The 24,890-nt window shown below is 41.8% G+C and overlaps 1 protein-coding gene across 1 annotated transcript; it reads left to right on the forward strand.

Annotated features, from left to right (window-relative positions):
* The first annotated feature begins 534 nt into the window (after positions 1-534).
* ggcx (gamma-glutamyl carboxylase) lies at positions 535-22,249 on the forward strand. The gene is made up of 15 exons (XM_063193819.1): positions 535-711; positions 1,731-1,937; positions 2,754-2,912; positions 3,444-3,609; positions 4,587-4,665; positions 4,954-5,060; positions 5,859-6,022; positions 6,358-6,698; positions 8,555-8,686; positions 16,567-16,718; positions 17,447-17,616; positions 17,968-18,098; positions 18,530-18,677; positions 19,834-20,038; positions 21,314-22,249. The coding sequence occupies exons 1-15, from the start codon at positions 681-683 to the stop codon at positions 21,471-21,473; spliced, it is 2,352 nt and encodes a 783-aa protein (XP_063049889.1). The 5' UTR covers positions 535-680; the 3' UTR covers positions 21,474-22,249.
* Positions 22,250-24,890: the final 2,641 nt, after the last annotated feature.

Below are 24,890 nucleotides of genomic sequence, written 5' to 3' on the forward strand. Positions count from 1 at the left end.
ATTAATAGCCTACCAAGAAAAGTGTCCAATGTTTAAAGTCAAGCAGTAGCTGTGTGAATGCCATCTACATAGGATGCTGAATGTCACCAAAAGAAATTCGTGCTTGTCAACATGTAGCTTACTGTCAGCAGATCATGATCCTCTCTATGGGAATTTAACATAGGGGGATACTCACTTTTGCACCAGCATCATTTTTACAAAAAGGGGAAAATGTGCCATTTAATAGGCTACTCTATTGACCTAACTTTTCTGGTGTATGATTGACAGGTAGGCTATTAAACTTATTATGCACTATGGGAATACATTGTGTGCTTATTGAAATATTAAATATTGTTTAAAATGTTTTTTTAATCAGGTCAGGGGTGTACTCATTATTGCTGTGCAGCACTGCATAGAATTAGGCCTGCCTAGATGTTTCATAATAGCCTATGTTGTGAATCAGCGTTTCGTGCGTTTGTGTACCACGACTTTTATTTTGGAATGCTAGTCGGTTTCGTGGTCGCTCACCTCTCCTCCGCTGTTGTGTAAGCCCAGTCGCCGTGTTATGACACGTCCCCAAATGTGTACGTGTGGGTGATCAGATCCCAGACATCCCAAAAGTCTACAGGTCGGGACGACTGGACTCTCAAGGTACCACTGTGGCGTCCCTTCTGCACCTGGTCCATCTTTGAGTGAGAAGCATGGAGGCAGGGGGATCAGACGCGGCGGCTGGTAGGATCACAATAAACAACACTCATCCATTAGCGTAGCCTACCTACCAAAATACTGTGTTTACTATGTTGCATTAGGCTACTTGCGCGATGTAATATTGGGGATTTGCCATTGCAAGAGAGTTGGGAGACAAAACGAACAATGCAATTATGAAATGAAATATTTGATTTCTGAGATAGAAAATGAGTACGCCCTTATCTCATCGGGAGCAACCAGTTCACGAGTTCACTAACCCCTCTTCTGAGCTTTATAGAATGAATGAGTGGCATAGGCTGAGTTAATGATCAGAGCCTCGAAAGGCAGCGATGGGGATTCGTGTTGATTTTTTGTTTTAATTACAGCGGACTGCCGTGCAAAGTGTTGCTCACAGTTGTAAAGCCTTGAGTGCGCGGTACTTTGCGCACCGCTCCCCAAATGCGCATCCCAATTTGGAACTCCTAGGCCTACTTGTCTTCTTCAATATTAAGCACGGTAGCCAACTGCACGCGCTTTGTCTGGTTTAACGGCGTATCTCATGGTTTTGCATGATTTCCTTGTGTGTGTGCATTTTATTTCATTTGCCAACAATAACTCCTGGCGATAGTTGCAAACTGCTACAAATGTAGTCCCACCCTTATAGAAAACAACTTTTGATACTGACACACACCTTACATTTTGTAAATGGTTTAGCAGCATGACGGCGCAGTTCACTCCGAGGACACTTCAGCACCACATATGTGGACAGCAATCCTTAAGAGCGACGCTACGAATGATCTTAGAGGCTGTGCACGCGCGTTCATGTACGAGTGTCTTTGGGAAACAGTCGTAGGAAATCTAAGAACATTCGTAGGATCACTGGTTAACGACACACGTAAGGCTAAGAACCATCGTTATCGGGAAACGAGGCCCAGAGCCATATTGTAGCCTGTCTCGGTAGCCTTCAGAAATGGTCTGTGCAGTTCACAGACACTTTATAAAACGCTTTGACTGCCAGTTGTCAGTGTCCTATTTTGACTCCTGTTTTTCACATTCCCCTTCAGGTATGCAGCATGTCGAGCCATCGTCAGATCAGGAAGATAGCCGAAATGAGGGCGCACAACCCACAGCCAAGCAAGGCCCACCCGAAAGCCGAATGAAGAAGCTTTTTGGCTTTGAGAAAGACGACCTATCGTCCTGGCACAAATTTGTGTGCTTGTTGAATCGGCCCACCGACCCTGCCTCACTTGGCATTTTCCGCTTCTTGTTTGGTAAGAGCTTGGCAACAGCATTCTGACAAGTGTTGTTACACCTCAGCCATGTTATCTAATTGCAGCGGACTGCAGTTGTAAGCTATTGTAGGCTAATGGCAAACAGATAGTGCGCCTGAGGCTAGACAAGAGGATGGAATGTTATGGGAGCCCCTGCTGATTGCCCTTGTGTGTGGAACACCTAATGGCAGGTCAGGTGTGAACTGACATCTCGTGTCCCACCAATCACTGTGTTTCTCACATCTGGGTAACCGCTTATTATGAGAACTCCAGTGGTTACCCAGATGTGAGAAACACAGTGATTGGTCAAAACTATATCGAAAATTCAGGACATTATCTTGCGACCAATCAGGGTCTTAGTTGTTGGAGAAACCAGCTATTCAGTAACCCCCAAAGCTGAATGGGGTTGTCAAGAACTGTCCACTTACAAGCTTTCAAAGCTAAAGATCAGTTCATAACTAAGAATGCAATATTTCTCCTCTGCACTACTGGTGTAGGCCCTAATGGCCAACTGCTGGTCCATTGCTGGTCCTTTATTAGGTTGAAGACACACACACACACACACACACACACACACACACACACACACACACACACACACACACACACACACACACACACACACACACACACACACACACACACACACACACCAAATGAAATGAATTGTACTGTATGTGGTGTAAAACCAAAAGCAATACTTGAATGCTTGAGCATGGGAGTGATACATATTAATGAAAAAAGACAAGTTGTGGAGAGGGCATGCATATGTTTATTGCAATATAATTGTCCCCTTTCTTCTTGTGTGCTTCCCAGGGATGCTGATGGCTATTGACATCACTCAGGAGAGAGGTCTGAGTCACCTGGACTACAAATACCTGGATGGAGCCCCCGTGTGCCGATTCCCTTTGTTTAACTTCCTCAAGCCCCTCCCGATGGACTGGATGTATTTAGTCTATGTGATCATGCTTCTTGGTGAGTGACTGGCTGCCAGATGCCAGATGAGACAGATGATTTCCGGAAAAAATGCAACTTAATTATACTAGTATACCAGTATGATGCAACTCGGTAAACTGTAACAATACCTGAATAATGCAAAAAATATCAAGCGTTCACATTAAACTGAACACATACCAACTAGAGATCTACAACAAAGATCAAACTTACAAAGATGAGTCATGACCTAGATCCACATTTGTGGTTGTTTACATTTAGAGTGATGGGAATCTTTGAGCTTGGCAAAGGTACACAGCTGTGTGTGTTTGTGCGTGCGTGCGCGTGGGCGTGGGCGTGTGTGTGTGTGTGTGTGTGTGTGTGTGTGTGTGTGTGTGTGTGTGTGTGTGTGTGTGTGTGTGTGTGTGTGTGTGTGTGTGTGTTTGTGCGTGCGTGTGTGTGTGTGTGTGTGTGTGTCCGCGCGCGTTTGTGTGTGCGTGTACGTGTGCTTTGTGCAGATGCTTTCCTTTTCCCCTTTTCCCCTGCTTGTGTCAACCTGTTCATTCCTTTCAGGTGCACTGGGCATCATGCTTGGCTGTGCCTACCGCTTGTCGTGCCTGATGTTCCTGTCCACCTACTGGTACGTCTTCTTCCTGGACAAGACTACCTGGAACAACCACTCCTACCTCTACGGCCTCATCGGCTTCCAGCTCACACTCATGGACGCTGACAGATACTGGTGAGGGATGCAGTCCAAGTGGAGATTTGCTATTGGATTTAGGGGTCGTTTATACATGGGTTTCCCGTTTGTAAACAATGCCTGGCTGTGCGCCCTGGCTGTGCGCCCTGGCTGCACACTGTTCAACCTCTGATTGTTGGAAACTGTTGCCACTCAAAAAATTAGCTCACATGCTTGGCTGCTTACCATCTTGCCCTCCTCACATCGAAAACCTATCTAGTGTATATGAGGACGATTGCGATGGAATTCGACCAAACATTTTATCAGAAGTGCCTTTAGTTTACACGGCAACCCTGGCATCGAGGCTTGGAAGACACGTATCTGAAAACTCCTTCCAGAGTGGGGAGGTTTGAAGACGACCCCGGTTGTGTCTCCGTCTAAATGGCAAAAAGCCAAAACATGTTAATGTCTCATACAACTTTATATCAGACTTGTACAGATTTTTGCATCTTCAAATCCCGATGGCGAAGTTGCCGTATGAATTGAACACACTTCAGATAGAATAATTTGTCGTTTCTAATTGCAGTCTAATCTAAAAGATTAGATGCCACTTTTGTGTCACTGTTTTGGCTGTTTTAGCAGATATTCCAAATATCAGTCTATATTTACGTACAAAGTTGGCAGCCACTGCTGGGCAGTGAACTTGGACTATATTGGTAGATAAGTGTATTTTCAATTGCTGTCTTGTTGTAAAAGATTAAAATTGTTATCCCTTTGCAGCACCTTTTATGTTTTAGAGAACTTTAGAGTTGACAAATAATTTGCCATGTCATATATATGATTTGATGAGGCAAAAATGATAATTACTGACAGAGGCGGAGTCAGAGAGACAGTCCAGCATTGTTCTGTACACCTGAGTTTTTTCTGTTGTGTTGAGCTTTGTGAGGAGCTGCAGCGCTATTCATTGCAGTGCAGGCTGTAGATGTCTGATCCCCACTTATAGCATTTTTATCTCATGTCTTTTTTTTCGGTCACAGGTCAATTGATGGGCTGTTTAATTCAAGGAAGAGAAATGCTGATGTTCCTCTGTGGAATTACACACTACTCAGAGCCCAGGTCAGTCTAGTTTCTATTTCTGATGGAAACATCACACAGTATATCACAGCCACACCTTACAATATTGTTTCATGTAGCCCCTTAACACACGCCATTCCATCAACAGATGCTGTAATAGTCACTGAAAAATGTTACTACCATAGCGCTACACTATGACGGTGCACAGGGCCTTAAGTAATACATTATGACATGGTCATCGCCATTCTGGTAACAGCTAATTTATAACAGCAGCTGTGCCTTACTGGGTTAAGTGTTATTTCAGTGTCGTGCTATCACATTGCTTTCCAGGTATTTATGGTGTACTTCATTGCCGGAGTCAAGAAGCTGGATGCTGACTGGGTAGAGGGCTACTCCATGGGTTACCTGGCTCACCACTGGCTCTTCGACCCTTTCAAGTATGAAAGCCCGTGCAATGTCTCATAAAGTGAAGTCGAAAGGAAACTAGTTGCTAGATTTTTTATCATGTCAGACATGTTAAAGTTCTTTCACCTGCAATTTTTTGATGGTGTTGCTTCTGTCTTCATGATGAAGACGGAAGCTACACCGTTGAAATATGTCAGGGAAAGGGTAAAACTTTTACATGTTTGACACGAGAAATCAAAGAACTGATCAGTTACCTATGTGTATTGAACATATTGAACGTGAACAACAGAAACCCTTTTTGTACCCTCTAAGAATTCCTAAAGAAGGAGAGGGGAAATCAGGGTCTCTGAGGCAGTGACAAGCAAGCAAAGCACAGTAGTTGTTACCAAAGATGAAGCTGAGAAGCCAGCCAGCGAGCAAGTCAGGACGCGATGGACACGAGTACAAAGGAACTGGCTATTTTAGCTAAATATAACGGCTGTGGGCAGTAAAGCCAGACCACCACAAAGAATGCCAGGGATGCATGTGGACTGCTAGCTCTACTGCAGAGTTTTCATTGTCTTCTAGCTGCTGTGTTCAACTGAAAATCTTTTTAGCAGATAAGAAAATGTCTAAATCTACTCTACAGTGTTAGCACATTTGTCATTAACTAGAAAAAAGAGAAACAATAGACAAGTGAGTGATTTGACTGTATGTTTAAGGGTTCAAAGTACAGCGCTAGATATTGTCAGGAAAGCGTCCATGCAGTATAGAGTGCAACACAATGTTGCATCATGCATACATCCTGATATGTAGCAGCTTGTCTGTCTGTCTGTCTGTGTGTCCCGCAGGATGATTCTCCCGGTGGACTTGGTGAGTTTACTGGTGGTCCATGGAGGAGGTTTGTTCCTGGACCTCACTGCCGGCTACCTGCTCTTCTTTGACGCCACGCGACCCTACGCCTTCTTCTTTGTCAGTTACTTCCACTGCATGAACTCGCAGCTCTTTAGCATCGGTGAGGAGAACACAAAGTATGGAACTCAGAGTGCATGAAAACATTTTTTTCATTAATGTAGTGAAATATCCAAATCTGGAAAAAACATATGGGAAAAGAACAGCATTTCCTTATGAACCAAGAAGTATATATGCTGTATACAGTTCATGAAAATCATAACAGTAGTGAAAATATAATGTGTAATGTATAATAATGTGTGTGTGTGTGTGTGTGTGTGTGTGTGTGTGTGTGTGTGTGTCTGTGTCTGTGTCTGTGTCTGTGTCTGTGTCTGTGCGCGTGCGTGCGTGTACTAGGCATATCATGATAAAATTGTCATTGTCTCTGTTTGTTTGTAGGCATGTTTCCCTACACCATGCTGGCCACCAGCCCCATCTTCTGCTATGCTGATTGGCCCAGGCGCTTCTTTGGCTACTTCCCAGAATTCCTCTGGCCCATACTGCCCCTCACGTCGCCACCGTCTCAGACCAGCTCCTCTTGCGTTTATCCCAACCCTCTGCCACCGTCCGCATCGTCATCGCAGCCAGCACCACCTCCACCAGACTCTACCGAGCCACAGGGGGGCGCCAGCGTCCCAAAGCCCTCCAGTCCCACCCTGAAGCACAAGCTGCGGGCCCTCTTTGTGGTGGTGTACCTTCTGGAGCAGCTCTTCCTGCCCTACTCCCACTTCATCACACAGGTGACTATGAAGATACATGTGTTTCGAATATAGTGTAGTGAGGTGGTGGTGGTGGTGGTGGTCGCTTTTGGCACTATTTGTCATGTGCCTTTATAATGTTTTTTGTATTAATTATATTATATTTCATAGATTTTTCACAAGTCATTCATAACATTCAAAACATTTTTTTAATATTCATAACATTCTTTGTTTTTTTATTTGAGCCAATACAGGACAATTGATTAGCTGATTATTATGATTATCACAATGACATGTTAGCACTTACTAACTAGGTAAACTAGCTATTCTCAATAACCCTGGATAATTCTCGCTGAGTTTGGATAAAATGACACTGCGTTTATCCTGCTCTATACCAAGTCAAGAGACTTGGGGTTTCACCATTACTATAATGACAAACAAAAATCAATATTACTCTCCTGACCTTTGTTTAGGAATTGCTATCTACAAACTTGACCAGCTCAAAAAAAAAAACTACTTATAACCCTACTAGATTATTTAACCCGGGGCAGCCGTGGCTAGTGATTGAGGAGATGGGCTCTAGATCAGAGGGTTGCAAGTTCAAATCCCACCCTTCCACTCCCTATCTCACTGTATGCATGAGGTGCCATTGAGCAAGGCATCTAGCCCCACACTGCTCAAGGGACTGTAACCGATACCCTGTACTTAAAATAATAAGTCGCTTTGGATAAAAGCAAAGGCTAAGTGTAATGCAATGTAATGTACCTTGACTAGCAGTGCACTTTGAACCCAGCAGGCTCATTGTAACACCATCACTCATCAAGATGAAGGGCCTCTCAGTGTCAGAGACAGTGTTGCCAGATTGGCTTGTTTCCTGCCCAATTGGGCTGCTTAGGATGACTGTCTGTGGGTAGAATTGGCATCTGGGTGGGTTTTTCTGTATATTTATTGATATTGAAATCGATAGAATTTAGTTCAAACTGGTAGGGGTTTAGTGCTTCCAGGTGTGTTTGAGTATTTTTTGGGCTGGAAATCATCGGCTTCATCTGGCAACCCTGTTCAAAGAGGTGAGTAAGCTGGCCAAAAGTACATACAGTATTTTGTTGTTGCCTGCGAAGCTTAGTGCTTGCTCAGTCCTAATAGAGTAAACATGGTCAGCTGCCAGTCGTAGATGTTGTGTAAACTTCATTTATATGTAACTAGCCAGGCAACCTGCCTTTTATGGAGTTTGACCACAAACTAAGAATTATAGATTTCGACGTAAAATGGAACAATTGACCTTCAGAAGGTTGTGTTTCGGGGGTGCTGTGGGGCACTGTTAGAAAGCCAATACCATTTCTGTCCTTCAAGCAAACACAACAAGGAGTCAATAGCTTGTCCGAAATGTTGCAGCTGGAGTATTATTGAGAGCAGTAGTACAACCATGTTACACCAATTCTAGCCTCTCTCCACTGGCTGCCAATACAAGCAAGGGCTGATTTCAAAATTACTTTTATCTTATCTTTTAGTCCATATTTTATGCAATAGTAATCATGAATTTGTTAAGTTTTCTGACGCCATACTGTGGTGATACACACTATAATATGTAAATTGGAATTTAATAGAATTAAAATATACAGGCAGTTGCTCATGGGGGCCAAGGTTCAAGTCTGGCCCGGGTCTTATCCCATCTCTCTCTGTCACGCTAATTTCCTGTATCACTCTTCCAATGAAATCTAAATGGTTAGGGAGTTGTGTTTGGGGTTGCAGGTTCATTTTCCACATGTATCAGTTGGGGTCCCAGAGCAAGGCATCAAACTCCACAAGGACCTAAACCAATACCCTGTACCTAAATAACTGTACGTTGCCTTGGATACAAGTGTCAGCTGAGTGTAATTGTCATGCAATGTGACACACAGGGCTACAACAACTGGACCAATGGGCTGTATGGCTACTCATGGGACATGATGGTCCACTCCAGATCCCATCAGCATGTGAAGATCACCTATCGAGACGGAGCCACAGGGGACATCGGATACCTCAACCCAGGGGTAAGCTGTGTGTGTGTGTGTGTGTGTGTGTGTGTGTGTGTGTGTGTGTGTGTGTGTGTGTGTGTGTGTGTGTGTGTGTGTGTGTGTGTGTGTGTGTGTGTGTGTGTGTGTGTGTGTGTGTGTGTGTGTGTGTGTGTGTGATAATGTGAATGTAAACTGGATGGACGTAGAGGTTTAAGCTGCGTGTGCACCAGAAATGACCTAGGCTACCCAAGAAACCAAGGTCGCTGAAGAAATTGTCATGAATTCACTTTATTCACTCTGGATGTGACATTGACATGTTTGATTTAGCTAATCACATAGCGGCTCTTGCTTGTTAGTCTGAGACATTCAGGGATATGAACATTCCAATTGATTTTCGCCGAACCGCACTAAAGTTAATTTCCATAATATTATCTTGACTTTAATCGCTGAAATTTGCTCTGGTGGCTTCGCTCCTGGCGAATTAGCTTTGGTTGCTTGCTTTATTCGCCAACCCTCCATAGAGAAATAATGACTTCCATCAGGTAGCGGAGCTCGCTCTTAGTGTACACATAGCTTATAGGCAGTGGGCCAAGAATCATAGCTCATCTAGAAAATGAGTTTCGTTGTGACCGTTTAGTGGCAACTTCAAAACATGTTTTCCTGATCAATTTTATATATATTTGGGGGTGCTGAATCCAAATCTGCCTGTTGCCACGGCGTCAGCCTGCACATTTGGCCACCACAAGGGGAGCTATATTAATTTTTGCTTATTTATGGGTAGAAACAGAGTTTTAGTGTTTTCCTTCCTGTTCAGTAATAACGTTTTACAGATTGCTTTGTAACAACATTTTCCATGAAGTTTTGGACCATTTCTTTACTTCAAGCCATGTTTTTCTCCAAACATGACAGTTGATTGGTTGAATTACAGAACAACATGCATTGCATACATTACAATCTAGACTCAAGATATGACTGTGAAATATGACTGTGATGCAGGATATTCTGCGCGCGTCATCATGGCTCCCTATGCGGGCGCCATTGAACATTTGGAACACCATGCCCTCTTTGAAACTTTCATATCCCTTGCCAGTATTAATTATGGACTTTATTAACTGCTAAGTGAAAGTTTACACGTTTGCAATGTGTTTCATGCCTTGTAATCTAGCATATGGATGCACACATTAGAGTCACAAACCCTATATTCATATTCAAACATTTCCCGCACGCATCCACACATTCTTAGTTAGAACTATTGTACTACTCCCCTACAAAGGAAAAAAATAATTCAATTGATCAAACTGTGCAACTGAGAGAAGTGACTTCCAAGTTTTTTGTATAATCCTGATAATTTCTTTGAGTTCCGACACAGTAGTAGACGTACAGTAGTTGCTGTTGCCCCTTGTACTGCTGCAGAGATCTGAATTACTATTTTCTCAATTGAATAATTATAAATAATCATTATAATAAAAAGACCACGGCTATAAGATTATTGGTAAAATTGGCTCTGCATGGAATAATGATGACATATTGATACAATTGACAGTATGCAGGCCTATTGATACCAAAATTGACCTTTGACCCATAGTTGGCGCACTATTACTGGATATTCCACCTTGTATCTATCATTCTTGTGTCAAAGGGTCACTTAAAGACAACATGCAATAACTGACGTGGTGATTACTTGCTTTGTGCTCATAGTTATGACAAGCCATAATCTTCTAACCCTCTGCACTACATTGCCCTCTGGCAACCCAATGTTTTTTAAAGCCTCATGTCCAGTGTGTGTCTGTTTACATTAGGGTCATTTCACGTGAAATCAGACACTTTGGGACCCGACCGACCCGGATTTCGATCATACTTGGTGTGCCTTTTCAGTAGCAAGGTAGCACCCCAGAACTGCATTGGTTTGAATCTGACACTAATATTAAGGGAGAAACAGACTAGGAAAGGTTTACATGTGAGGGTAGGACACTATACATTCAGCCTTGAATATATCAGTCAGTGTTGGTCACAAAAAGATGCCCGTGGTGTTGTTTGAAAGCTCTTTTCTGGCTCTACATCTTACACAATCACCTTGGAATACAACTACTCTCAGAATATGAATTATGATAAATTGAAAAATTAAAAATTGAATATCTAAAAAACCTATATTTTAAAATGGCCAGTTCCTTGTCCAAACGTAGCCGGCAATGTCATGAGCAGCACCTAAAATGCTGGTGTTCGGTTTGTTATTCATTTCAGAGAGAATTTGACTCACAAATATGGCGTCATACAGACCACTTACTAATAATATGGTAATACCATAGTAGCATCACATGACAAAACAAAAACAAAACAAAAATGGTCAGTGTCCATGGTCCAAGGTTTCAGAAACTAAGGCAGATGTCCATTTATACACACCAAATGATGATATGTGAATGTTTGAACATTCCTTCTCTGTGTACCTGTGCCATCTTCCCTTTACCGTACTTTAAAGAGATAATCAATGGCTACACTCTCATTTTGTACTCTACCAGTGCATTTGAAGCAACAGCTGTGTCTTTTGTAGATAATGTATAAGTACGTCCCGTTGCAGTTACAGGTTCCACTACCAGAAGCACATCCTGATGATCCATGACAAGTCTATCTGGTCTGAAGGGAAAAGTGAAGGATGGAGATGGCCCATGAGTATGCAGGAAGTTCAGTTTCACCTCTCCAGTGCTCGGCATACATTCCTCAGCACATGCTAGCCACCAGTTGCCATCATATACAGCTACAACATACCCTTTGATGCTTGAAATGTAACACATTCCTTTACTGAGCTCACTCTTTCAACTCTGCCTTCTCTGAATGCTGAAAATGGCCTAACTTCCACTGTGTCCATTGACAATGGGCAGAAGCTGTGTAGTTTTTGAGTACCTGGAATAGTTCTTGCAGATTCAAACCTTTTCAACAGGTTCTCAGCTTCATGATGGTACATCTCTGTTGTGGCAAACTGGCAATGGATGTTCTTGACATTATCCTTGACTGACTCCCTTGAACCAGGAACGTTTTTAAAACTATAGTTTTATAATTCAAGATGCTATTCAATCATTTCACTGGAACAACCAGTGCAGGCCACAATCCATCCATTTGTATGCTACTACCAAGATCAGTTGAAACTGGGGAAAAAAAAATCTGTTTTGTTGTTATTTCAGACTGCAACATTCATGATACAATTGCTGTACATCTGTTTCAGAAGCTCCTAATTCAGTTCCTCAGTGACACTTCATCAATGACAGAACGTCCAAAGAAGATCCTATATTTTTTCTGATGGCTGTGCTGCACAATATAAGAACCTTAAAAAAACAACAAAAACAGAGTGGCACTTTTTTGCCACATCACATGGCAAAGGTCCATGTGATGGCGTTGGAGGGACAGTTAAATGGCTTGCTGCACGAGCAAGTCTGCAACGTCCTATTGACAATTAAATTGTAACGCCATACCGACTGTTTGAATTTGTCAAGGATAATGTCAAGAACATCCATTGCCAGTTTGCCACAACAGAGATATACCATCATGAAGCTGAGAACCTGTTGAAAAGGTTTGAATCTGCAAGAATTATTCCAGGTACTCAAAAACTACACAGCTTCTGCCCATTGTCAATGGACACAGTGGAAGTTAGGCCATTTTCAGCATTCAGAGAAGGCAGAGTTGAAAGAGTGAGCTCAGTAAAGGAATGTGTTACATTTTCAAGCATCAAAAGGGTATGTTGTAGCTGTATATGATGGCAACTGGTGGCTAGCATGTGCTGAGGAATGTATGCCGAGCACTGGAGAGGTGAAACTGAACTTCCTGCATCCTCATGGGCCATCTCCATCCTTCACTTTTCCCTTCAGACTAGATAGACTTGTCATGGATCATCAGGATGTGCTTCTGGTAGTGGAACCTGTAACTGCAACGGGACGTACTTATACATAATCTACAAAAGACACAGCTTCTGCTTCAAATGCACTGGTAGAGTACAAAATGAGAGTGTAGCCATTGATTATCTCTTTAAAGTACGGTAAAGGGAAGATGGCACAGGTACACAGAGAAGGAATGTTCAAACATTCACATATCATCATTTGGTGTGTATAAATGGACATCTGCCTTAGTTTCTGAAACCTGGGACCATGGACACTGACCATTTTTGTTTTGTTTTTGTTTTGTCATGTGATGCTACTATGGTATTACCATATTATTAGTAAGTGGTCTGTATGACGCCATATTTGTGAGTCAACTTCTCTCTGAAATGAATAACAAACCGAACACCAGCATTTTAGGTGCTGCTCATGACATTGCCGGCTACGTTTGGACAAGGAACTGGCCATTTTAAAATATAAGTTTTTTAGATATTCAATTTTTAATTTTTCAATTTATCATAATTCATATTCTGAGAGTAGTTGTATTCCAAGGTGATTGTGTAATATGTAGAGCCAGAAAAGAGCTTTCAAACAACACCACAGGCATCTTTTTGTGACTAACACTGACTGATATATTCAAGGCTGAATGTATAGTGTCCTACCCTCACATGTGAACCTTTCCTAGTCTGTTTCTCCCTTAATATTAGTGTCAAATTCAAACCAATGCAGTTCTGGGGTGCTACCTTGCTACTGAAAAGGCACACCAAGTATGATTGAAATCTGGGTCGGTCGGGTCCTAAAGTGTCTGATTTCACGTGAAATGACCCATTATCAAAACCAATCAGAATGTTAGAAAAGACATGAAAGAACAAATTTAGAGTGGTTTGGATGACACTATGTTGTAGTATTTGAAGGCGGGACTTCCTCTTGGGGTGCGAAGGACACAAGATCTTTCGCATTATTAGTGTAACTAAACATGATAAAATCATGAAATAAAAAATACTTTTATGTGCACAAGGCTGTATAGAAGACTCTTATCAGGTTTTAAAAAGGGTTTCCCTTTGTGATTGTTTGTCTTTGCGTTGCCTCAATGCAACGTTGCTCGATAAAGGGGTACTTTTTTGGGTGACTTTGTTATTATTGTTTTGTTTGTGTGTGGTTGTGTAAACACATCATCACATATATTTTATCCAGTAAAGACAAAAACTAAATGTTCTGAAAGTAAATTGGAAATATCTTATACATATCTGATATCTTATAATTTATACACATTTTGACAAACAAAATGAATGTAATAATGCTTTATGGATGAGCGCATCAGGATCTGCATGCTAGAGAAATTTCATCTGAAGTTAGGTAGGACAGCAATGTCAGTGATGAACATCTAAATGTAGAAGAGAGGGAGTTATGGTAGAGGAGGGGAAATAGAGTATTAACTACTGCTTATTATTCTTCTAAATATGGGGGCGAATTGCCGTATCCAGCTTCAAACTCAGACCACCTGGGTACTACAATAGTGGTACTGGGTAGGAGCCTACCTAAAGAATCAGACTCATTGATTTAAGTCAAAGCACACTACCTGTTGTCTCTATATATTATAGTCTCTTTCTACAGGATGTTAGTCAACTCCGCCTTCCTGCTTGGGAAGCACATATTTTGTGCTTTACACACCCACAGTGTTCCCCACGCAACTCCCGCCGTACTTCATTTATTCTAGGCTTCACTCATAACTAGGGTCCTGAGTCCAGGGCCGGCCCAAGCCTTTATAGGGCCTTAAGCAAAATTTCATCTGGGGGCCCCTACCACCACCTACTCATCATCAGATGCTTTGTAAGCTTCATTTACTTGCACAAGTGAGGGTTAGGAGCTAAGGACATACAGTAGGCACGCTGTCTGTAGATCATATGCCCATTATGCACTGCACTTCTTGGAGCAAAATTTCCCAGAAAGCCATTTATCACAAAGGAATATCTTAGTTTCACTTCAAAACTATTACTTTTAGTTATATTTTGCATTTATTGTAGGGTTTGTACAATTAAGTGTGGTACATGAAAAAGGACGTTGTATCCTATAGCGCGTGAGTTCCTTGTGTGTCCTGACTCACTGCTCTCCTAGCAGTGTTCGCAAAAGTCACTCGAAATATCGCAACCGAATGCAATACAAACGAAAACCGGTTGAGGGAAGAAATATATCGACCGTACTGTTAACCTGGCCAAGATAACTTACAGTTTCAATCATTTCTAAAATAGACGTCTCCAAGGTAGGGGTGGTACGGTTCACAAAATTCACGGTTCGGTTCATATCACGGTGTCAAGGTCACGGTTTTCGGTTCTCTACGGTTCTTTTTTTTTAGTTCATGATCAATGATGCACTGGAAATATAACAATATTTATATAACTGCAGTTATAAAGTGATGATGCGCAAGTTGAATTTGACCTTTGGCATGTGTCTGAGAACTGCCTCTTGTTCTAACCTGCGCTTCCACTTAAAAGTCGTCAGCTGATGTGCGCTGTCTGAGCGTTACAAATGCCCTCTTTCGATTGGCTATTAGAATCAGGCTCATCACTAAATATCCCATAAATGGTTTGTATAGGCCTATAATGTGAAAATGGTGTGATTTTAATTGTGTCATCCTCTGATTTGTCTTATACGCTAATGTTTTAATCAGAGACTGTATAAGATACTCCTAGAATCTCTGTTTTACATATTTTTCTGGGCAGTACATGAATTGCGGTTTGCGAAGGATTGCACGGTTCGGTTCGGTATGTGTGTGAATTGTACGGTTTCGGTTTTCGGTGCGGTTTGTGCCATCCCTACTCCAAGGAGACGTGTCCCGGCACGTCTCACATCTCGATGGAGGAAGTCGGGGGTCGGGCCAAGATTCACACCTTGACCTGGGCTTTATAGGTACAGGGCTGGGCTGAGCCACGTATGTAATTTGATCAGGTACAGTATAGAAAATGGCGTCTGTAATGTATTTTACAAAATGGCGGGCATTCGTAAAATGAGGGGAAATGAATTAAACTTTAGGTGTAATAGTCCTTACAATAGTATAGAGTTCATTTCTTCCTGGAACTTTGCTGCCCAGGGTGGGCTGGTGGCAGGGCCCTAAGCCATTGAATAGTTTGCTTATGCCTCGGGCCAGCCCTGTCTGAGTCCTACAGATTAGGCCTATCCTTGTAGTCACTTGCACGGAATTATGGCTCACATGCAGTGGAGGTGTCTCCAATGGCGTATCTAAAAGCAATCCCACTTCTGACACCAGCAAATGGGGATAACTTTGCTTGTCCAGCTTCAAACACAGGCCCTCGGGGTGCCAAATGTGCAATATGACCACCACACCAAGCAGCCAGTCTCATTAACATGACATTTAGGGCACACACGCTAATTATCAGTAATGTCAAGCAATGTATGTTGAGTTCAAATTAATTTATAACCTGTGGTACTTTTGTTGCCATGCCATCTTCTTATTTTACAACATCAACAAACTTTTCACAAAGTATGTTTAATAGAATATACACATTAACTTCATCCTTTTTTTCATAATATGAAATACACAGTAGCTGCAGTGATTTCAAGCAGTTCATTCACCTACCACGTGGTGGCGCTATGCCTAACTGCCATTACACACACAGAGAAATGTTGGTAGGCATAATACACAGTAATCTGTGAAGTTTCACACTTGTGAAGCACTCCAAAAGGAGTTGGTGACACATTTCCTGTTGAATGGCCAATTTTAATTAAATTTCCACATTACCAAATGTCGGTATTTCAACCTTTGTTTTTTAAATCAATGTGCAACTTTTGACGATGGCAACACCTAGAATATTGATTTATGTACTATCAAGTACTTATATCGGTAAAAACTAAGTTGCCACCTGATCACTCCGACGAACCTGCAAGATAGGACTTCTGGCCCGCTGCCTATTAGTTTACACTCTAGATTTTGTTCATTTTTGCACAGGACAATATTGCAATGTTGGTTTCAGCTGGGACCAATAGAGGCATGTTGGATAAGAGAATGCATGTTGATGTTGGAATGTGTTTGTGAAGGTGTTTACTCAGAGCAAACGTTGGAAGGACCACGGGGACATGCTGAAGCAGTACGCCACCTGCCTCTACCATCAGCTTCCACACTACAACATCTCAGAGCCGGAGATCTACTTTGACATCTGGGTGTCCATCAATGAACGCTTTCAGCAGAGGTGAGGACAGAAGCAAAACACTGCCTATATAGAATCCGTAGTCCTACATTGGGAAGGAGGGAGGGAGAGGGAGATTTTGTTATTTTTGTTGGATTTTATGATTCAAAGTGCTAACTGTGGACATTAGTGTGATTTGTATGTTAAATACAATAAACACAAAAAAACATAACCTATAGAACTCCACTGTGTAATTTTATGGTAATTTATTTCCAAAATATATGGTATGTTAGAGTAGTTGCAAATGTAATCTTTTTCATGAAGATGATAAAATAACATTTGCTACCAACATCAGCTCAGAATTATTCCTTATGGCTTGGAAATCTATATTTTTCATACATGAGTAAATGGACCTCTCTCCATATACATCTCCCATTTTGAACAAGCAATCATAGATGTCTTTGGCTGCAAAATAAAAATTTGGTCTGAGTGGTACCACCTGGTCCTACACAGTTAAAGAATCTAATATATTATTACTGTAATCTCTATCATGATCCTCAAATGATTCACGACGTGCTATTTTGGTACAAATAGGTCACGATGACTTAAGGGAAACACTAAACGATAATTGCAGCTGAAAAAATAAATTAGATAATGATTTTTGTCTGTGGGAGTCGAGTTATTTTTGAAAAACTTTTTGTAGTTTGTATAACCCTGTTATGTGGGTTGTATAAACATTAGATAATTGTTTGAGAAGGCACTCTAAAATGTTTTTTATAAACTCATTACAGGATTTTTGATCCTCGTGTGGACATAGTGAAAGCTGAGTGGTCGCCGTTCAAGGCCAACAGTTGGCTCATGCCCCTGCTGGTTGACCTCTCTCCTTGGAGGAAAAAGTTTCAGGACATCGAGGACACGCTTGACAACCAGACAGAGATCGTCTTCATTGCCGACTTCCCAGGTTAATCTATGCCTCTTTGCTCAGATCGGATATCAATTTCAATTTTCAGTTGTAGTGTTCACTTATTCAGAACAGAAAGGACTATGTGACTGACAATAGACAGTATGATAATATTGTGAACAAAGGCACTAGATTTTCTACATCACTATGACATGACATAGTTTCCTTGGTTTCTGGTTTTCATCTCCTGTGTTCACTGGTGTGTGTGTGTGTGTGTGTGTGTGTGTGTGTGTGTGTGTGTGTGTGTGTGTGTGTGTGTGTGTGTGTGTGTGTGTGTGTGTGTGTGTGTGTGTGTGTGTGTGTGTGTGTGTGCGTGTGCGTGCGTGCGTGCGTGCGTGTGTGTGTTTTCAGGCTTACATCTGGAGAACTTTGTCAGCGAAGACCTGGGCAACACCTCTGTGCAGGTGCTGCAGGGCCAGGTGAACGTGGAGATTGTAGACGAGAAGAAAAATTACACTTTGCAACCAGGGGAACAGATACAGGTACTGACCTACCATACTGACACATCATGTCCACTTACTTGTATGTGCATAGAGGCTTTGAATTAAAAAAAAAACCATGTGATTTGAATGTCATGGCAATGTGTTGATCTGTCAAAGTCATAATCAACTTAAAACAGCCTGGCCAAAAAGGTCACCCACACTTATATGTTTGATGAAACAATACAACACCAAATGTGTATCATAAATCAAAACTAAAGGTGCTCCAACAACACATCAGTGTGTGTGACCTTTTTGTTAGTGATGACTTTTTTGCCGTGTATTTATATTTTATTATAGTATAGTATTGTATTGCATTGTATTTATATTGTATTATATTTATATTGTATTATATTATATATTGTAACATTTAACGCAGCCACAGTTAAACCGAATCCAAATGATTTCTAAAATGTGTGCGTGTTTGTGAGCAGGTTCCTGCTGGAGCCTATCACCGGGTTCACACGGTGTCTGAGGGGCCGTCGTGTTACATGTACATCTACGTCAACACCACAGAGGCCGCGCTGCAGCAGAACTTCACCAAGCTGTCGGAGCTGCAGGAGCGCATCCGCAACGGCACAGGTGAGTCGTCACGGCTTTCACAAGGACGTCCTCCCTGATATGAAAAGGACGTTGAATCGACCGAGACCGCGGGCGGTTGTAATCACTGGCCCTCAGCTGGCAGCGGCAGCTGGGTGTTACACATGCAGCTGAAAACCCCAGCCTGGTACTGTCGGGGTGCCTACTGATGCTTAGTGCCCATGGAATGTGGCATCTGGGCAGGCTGGTTGGTATCAGCTCAGCCCTGTGCGGTGCTAGTGGGGGCTGGCAGATTGGAGTGTCTAGTGTGCCCTGATTACCCATAGCAAGTGTCTCTCGAGAAGTCATGGTGGTGGAGAAAACTCTTTGAAAAAATTGATTTGTAACCGCCGGCCAGGCTCTATACCGCCCGCGGCTGGTGAACATTAACTGGTTAAAAGACACAAAAGCCCCTTTAAAAAGTGATGTACTGCTAGAGTTACACAGGGCTGCTTCATCTCTAAACTACTCTGGACCAGAGCCATAGAAGTAAGAGTTAGGCATGGACCGCCGTGTTCCATTTTTACACAAAGATGGCAGCTCATGGAGCCTTTGACACACAAATAGCCATTGACATAGTTCCAAAGAAGTTCCGGGACGCGAGCGTTGAACGCAAAAAGTGCAATAAAGGTAAATGTAATCCATTTTAATTCATTTTTCAGTCATCTTTTCTTGATATGTAGTGGTTCCGTGTTACTCTCTAGCAAAACAGAAAGCCATTGCTTTGAATCCATGTGACTCATGTCACCGTCTGACTTCCCGTACCCCGCTTGTCACAACTCTGAATTCCATGACTCTGGGAAAATGCCATCCCCCATGCTGTACAGCTTGAAAGTTCAGCCATGGATGTGATTTTGAATTATTCCTAGTATTCAATTCAGCTATCACACCTCCACCCTTTCTGAAACTCTTTTCTGTAGACTCATAGCTATGTTTCATTTTAGGACAGAACTGTTCAAAGTTTCTCTTTGCTGTTTCTCTACATTATGTTGTCTTTTCATGTCTATCCATTGTCATTGGTGTGTAGGGGCACCTTTTGAAAATGACCAAAGCCTCTTCTTTTGTTCTCTCTCTCTCTCTCTCTCTCTCTCTCTCTCTCTCTCTCTCTCTCTCTCTCTCTCTCTATTCTGAATTGCGTGGCTCTGCTCTTGCGCTACAGAGATGGAGCCGCTGCCTCCCGAGCTGCAGCCCCTCTCTATTGACAACGAGGACGGCCAGGCGGAGGTGAACGCCACCGACCCGGTGGTGCAGCTCTTCCTGAAGCGCCAGCGCCGCATGAAGGAAGTGAGGAAGCGGCGCGAGGCCAACGTCCTGGAGAGGTTCAACCGCTTCTCTGTCAAGAAGTACTACATGCTGAGACGCGCGTACGTTACATTATTACTAGGGCTGGGTATCGCAGCCATGTTCTTGTATCAATTCGATTTCGATTCTTAGGGCTTTGAATCGATTAATCACAATTCAATTCGATTTATTCCAGATTGATTCAATCCGTTCCCTTCTTGGTACCAGTATTTCCCCCAAAAGATACTGTTGCCTGTTTTTATATAAAAATGTCAAAGGGCTGTGGCTTGACAGTGTTAACACATTGCTAATTTGCAATAAGTAGGCCTAGGCCTAATTGACGAATACCTACTGGGTTTTTTCCATAGACTTAAATCAAACAAAAAGAACAAAAAGAAAAAGAACCAAAAAAAATCGATTTTGTGCCCTGTGAATCGATTATGGGAATTTTAAACCAATCGATTATCAATTAAATCGATTATTTTACCCAGCCCTAATTATTACATTACATTACATTACATTAGGCAAATGCTTTTGAACAAAAGTGATTTGCAATCAAGGACATAACCACAGCCTACAACAAGTGCAGATACAAAGTGCACAGAAAATATACAGAACAATAAATGCAGATACCACGTAGGGTTTGTTTATTTTTTTCCTTTTTTGGGAAGTTGTTAAGTACAGTACTTATGCCTGTAGTGCAGTGTTTCTCAACTGGTGGGTCGCGACCCAAAAGTGGGTCGCTGAGGGGTCATGGGTGGGTCGCGGAGCCTTGGTGTAAAAAAAAAACGTAACTCTAAAAAAAAAAATCCGACTTTTCCTGCAACAATTTACAACTTTTATTTTGATAGGCTAGTGAACTCCGTGTCATCTGTTGTCATAGATACAATCTGAATGTTTATGCAAGATAGATAGCGTGCAACCAGTCATTCGAGTCTTGGTTACATTTTGAGAATTGCATTGAATTGACTTGAACGCTAAAAAAATTGGGTCACGACCGAATGAGAGTGGAAAATAGTGGGTCCCAAGACTGTTCCAGTTGAGAACCACTGCTGTAGTGGTATGGAAGTGGTATGGTAGTAGTAGTAGTACTTAGATTTTTCCTCGACTTTGACCTGTCTGTTGTGTGTATGTGTCTTGCATTGTTCATTTTATGTGTCACATACTGTACTTGACAGCTTCATTTCCTCCTGGGGATTAATATCTTCTCTGCTCCTTTGAAGTTAAACAAAGTTATTTCAAGTAAAGAAACCATTGATGGATGATTCCAACCTTAAGCTAACAGTGGCCCAAGCCAGTGTGTTGGTCATTGCATTGGAAATGCCTCTATGTTGACTGACTGTCTGTGTGTGCTCCAGGTTCCTGATGACTTCCATCGCCCTGCGTAACCTGGCCTTCGGGCTGCCGCCGCTGGAGCAGCTCCAGAAGGAGGTGGCCTTCGCCAACATGAAGGAGCCCGAGGCCCAGGCCGCCCACGAGGAGAACCTGAAGGCTGAAGTGGGGCACGATGAACTCTGAACCACCAAGCCAGCCAACCGCCAAGGCAGAACTTTTGTTACTGAGAAGTGTTACTCTGGAGAGGAACCAAGAGGATCTCCAGATTGAGCCGTCGAGGCATTTGGAACATTCCAAGGCTTTTTTCCAACAAACGTTGTTTTGTAATTCTTTTTATGGATGACTCAAATACTGAACTGTTTTTTTCCCTTTTTTATGTGTGCAATGGAATGTGTTACTGATGGACAAGCTTATTTGGACAAGAATGTTTGCCTATACCGACGTACAGTATATTTGCAATGACCTAATAGTTGCTTGGTGTTCTTAATGCCTTTTAACTGGAATGCAGCTTTTGACAAAAATAATTGCATCCGATAAGATAAGAAACGGAGCTAAAGGAAACTAAATTGTAAGAGACATAACAAGAAACACTGCTTAGAGTTGGACATAGAACATCTGGAATTCTACCACATTTTCCAGCTGTAGTGTAAATCTCACGAGGTATATTAACTTTTCTGTATAATTTGCAATGTGATGAAAATAAGTGCTTCAGGGACATGCTCTACGCAATGATAAGGGCAGATATAATCAACTACAAGCTATGGATTTTCCTCCAGTAGACAAGTCATTTGGAATGCTGTTCATGAATTGTTTTGTAAAACACAGAAAATATTGATTTCAATGAGTCGATGTTTGACATTTCATTGAAAATAAGTGCAATTCTTAATGGACATTAAATGGCAGACATTGAAGGGGATATTTCACTACAACAATTAAATAAATGAAAGGTACAGACATAACCCCGTGTTTGTATGGGTCATAACTTAATGATGTGGGCAGTAATGTTTCTCTACCAACCGTTCAACGGTAAAGATGATGTCTGAATTTGTTACTTAAGACTCTCGATAATGTCAAATAAATATTATGTACGTGAGCCTCTTCAGCAAATAGTGAATTAGCCGGAGATACCATCTGTATGAAATGGCTCCATCCCTGTTGATATGGACTTCAGTTCGAACCTTTGAATATTTAAAAATGCTATGATTTTGTTTAGTATTTACAGAGATCTTATAGACAGAGATGTCATTCTAGTTCTTTACCGGTATCCACTTCATGTCGGGTGAACGCCCCTTTAGGAGACCATCGGTTAGGAGGCCTTCGGAGTCCTGAGGTTGAGAATAAATGGAGTCCCCTTAGCGCTGTAGATGGCGGTAGTGCACTTCTTGTGCAAACACCTCAAAAATAGAAGAAGAGGGAGGGGACAACGCCCCCTAAGGAGACCCAATTTGAGCACACTCTTTTGGATTGGGTGGGCGTGTTTTGATTCCTCTTTATTAATCCAACCTCTTTGGTATAAGACTTTGGCAAACAACATCCCAAATGAAAAAGACACAAAGACAAGACACACAAGTGATCATATATGTGAATAGATTTTTTTTTTATTGCTGTGAAATTTTCTTCATGATATAACAAATATAATATTGTTCACTGTGACAAGGTTATAAAGTGCATCATTCAGACAGACACCTCTGGGATGGCAGCACCAAACACAAAGACTTCCAGGCGGCAAGACAAATGGTACAAAGGCTTGGTGTTGACATGATTCAGGGTCTCCAAAAATACTATTCGTAGTGAACTGGCTCAGAGTGAAGTGCAAAATCTACCATTTCGACTAAATGGTTGTGTTCAGTATTGAGTTCCACCAGGTATACAGCTGTCCACTGATTAATATAAACCTCTGTGAGTGCGTCAAATTGTGTTTTAACACATTTTCTTCATTTTAATTCACACTGCTTTGACAAGCAATCCATTAGTGTCTTCCTGTCTCCACGTAACAAATAACATAGAACCCCTGTAACCCCCTTTTTTTCCATGTTCCATGTGCATACACCACACAACTTTGTGTGTTTCTAGATGGACCTTGCCAGAGTGAGGGCAGAGCCATGGAAGTAAGAGTTAGGCCAATCCTGTTGACCTCTGTGTTCCATTTTACTACAGCAATGGCAGCTTTTGACACACAGACCGCCATTGACATAGTTCCAAAATAGTTCCAGAAGTAAGCATTGAACACAGAAAATGCGGTGAAGGTGAATGTTATTAATTTTGATTAAATTTTACGTTATATTTGCTTGTTATATAGTGGATCTGTGTTAGTCTTTAGCGAAGAGGAAGTCGCTGCTGAAAATCATTAAGTAATCTACATGAATCATCATGAGTCAGCAACCGATTTCCTGTACCCTGGTTTATTACAACTCTTAATTCCATGGCTCTGGGGTAATGTCAGGAAAACATGGTACAAAGATAGTGGCTCCTACTGTAGAGAATGTCCCCACTTCTTCACATATGGTGCGGTCAAACTAGATGAGAGTGTGTGTGTGGTCATTTTATCCCTTTATCATCCCAAAGTATTTCAGTTTCCCTATGTGGAGAGGTGGGCATGCAGTACTTCATTTAAATATACAAAAAGTTAAAAGAGAGTGTGTAAGACGTGAAATGAAACTCCTCATACACCTCAGCACCATCATGAGGTCAACATGTCCTCTCCCTTCTATCCATGACGCCACTGGCTCTGAGGTACTGTGTGGACAATGAGATATTACATATACATACGATCAGTGATTTATGAAGGCTATGGAGGTATTCCAGGAAGCAGGGTAAGAGACGTACCCAACTATGAGCAAGTGGTAAGTATTGTGATACGAGAGGACTGGGGCCTTTGTTTTGATTGAGGAACGAACCTCCAATTCTCTTCTATTAGAAGTTTTACATACAACTCACTCACTCTAGCTTAGTTTGGTAAGCCACCTTTCTGAAATACCCCACAGTGTCAGAGAGGAAAATATTTCACATCTGTTTGTGTTCCTCTTGACGTGTTAGGTTGAGTTACAGGGTTAGTGTGTGCTGCACTGCGCTTCCTCTTCATCCTTATGGAGTGTCAATGGCGTCCCTTTGTCGTCTAGTTTTCTTCATCGTCTACCTCGGCTGGAGGTCCGGGTAGAACATCCCGTGGATGACTCCCTCAATGACCACGTTAGGAAACGAATCTATGGAAGGGACGAGAGATAAGAAACAAAAATGTGTTAACAGGTTTTCCATAAGAATATGATTTATCAAACGGATGTAGTGTTTTCTTTCATTGTAATTTGGCTTAGTGAAATTGTGAAACTAGTTCAATGTTAAAAATGTATTTCTTAGAAATTGTTACAAAGGGTCTGTATTAAACCGACTTCAGTCACTACAGACAGTTCCGGGTGAAAATGGAAGTGAGTGCCTTTCAACAGTAAATAGTTTCATAGACATAACACATGCTTTACATAGTTAACATATCTTAACTGCACACACATAAACTATGTTTGGTTTCATAATATGCACATTTTGGCATTAATATCTCTTCACAACAGACGTGCCTTATTGGCCCTACTGGTTAACAGACAAAACAGC

Source organism: Engraulis encrasicolus, unplaced genomic scaffold (genome assembly GCF_034702125.1).
Source record: "Engraulis encrasicolus isolate BLACKSEA-1 unplaced genomic scaffold, IST_EnEncr_1.0 scaffold_582_np1212, whole genome shotgun sequence".
In the NCBI taxonomy this organism is placed as follows: Eukaryota; Metazoa; Chordata; class Actinopteri; order Clupeiformes; family Engraulidae; genus Engraulis; species Engraulis encrasicolus.

Bases quoted from the DNA above. Each gene is read 5' to 3' on its own strand.
- ggcx (XM_063193819.1), top strand. From the start codon at position 681: ATGGAGGCAGGGGGATCAGACGCGGCGGCTG. The intron at 4,666-4,953 runs GTCAGTCTAGTT...ATTGCTTTCCAG, and splicing joins ACACACTACTCAGAGCCCAG to GTATTTATGGTGTACTTCAT. The intron at 5,061-5,858 runs GTATGAAAGCCC...TGTGTCCCGCAG, and splicing joins TGGCTCTTCGACCCTTTCAA to GATGATTCTCCCGGTGGACT.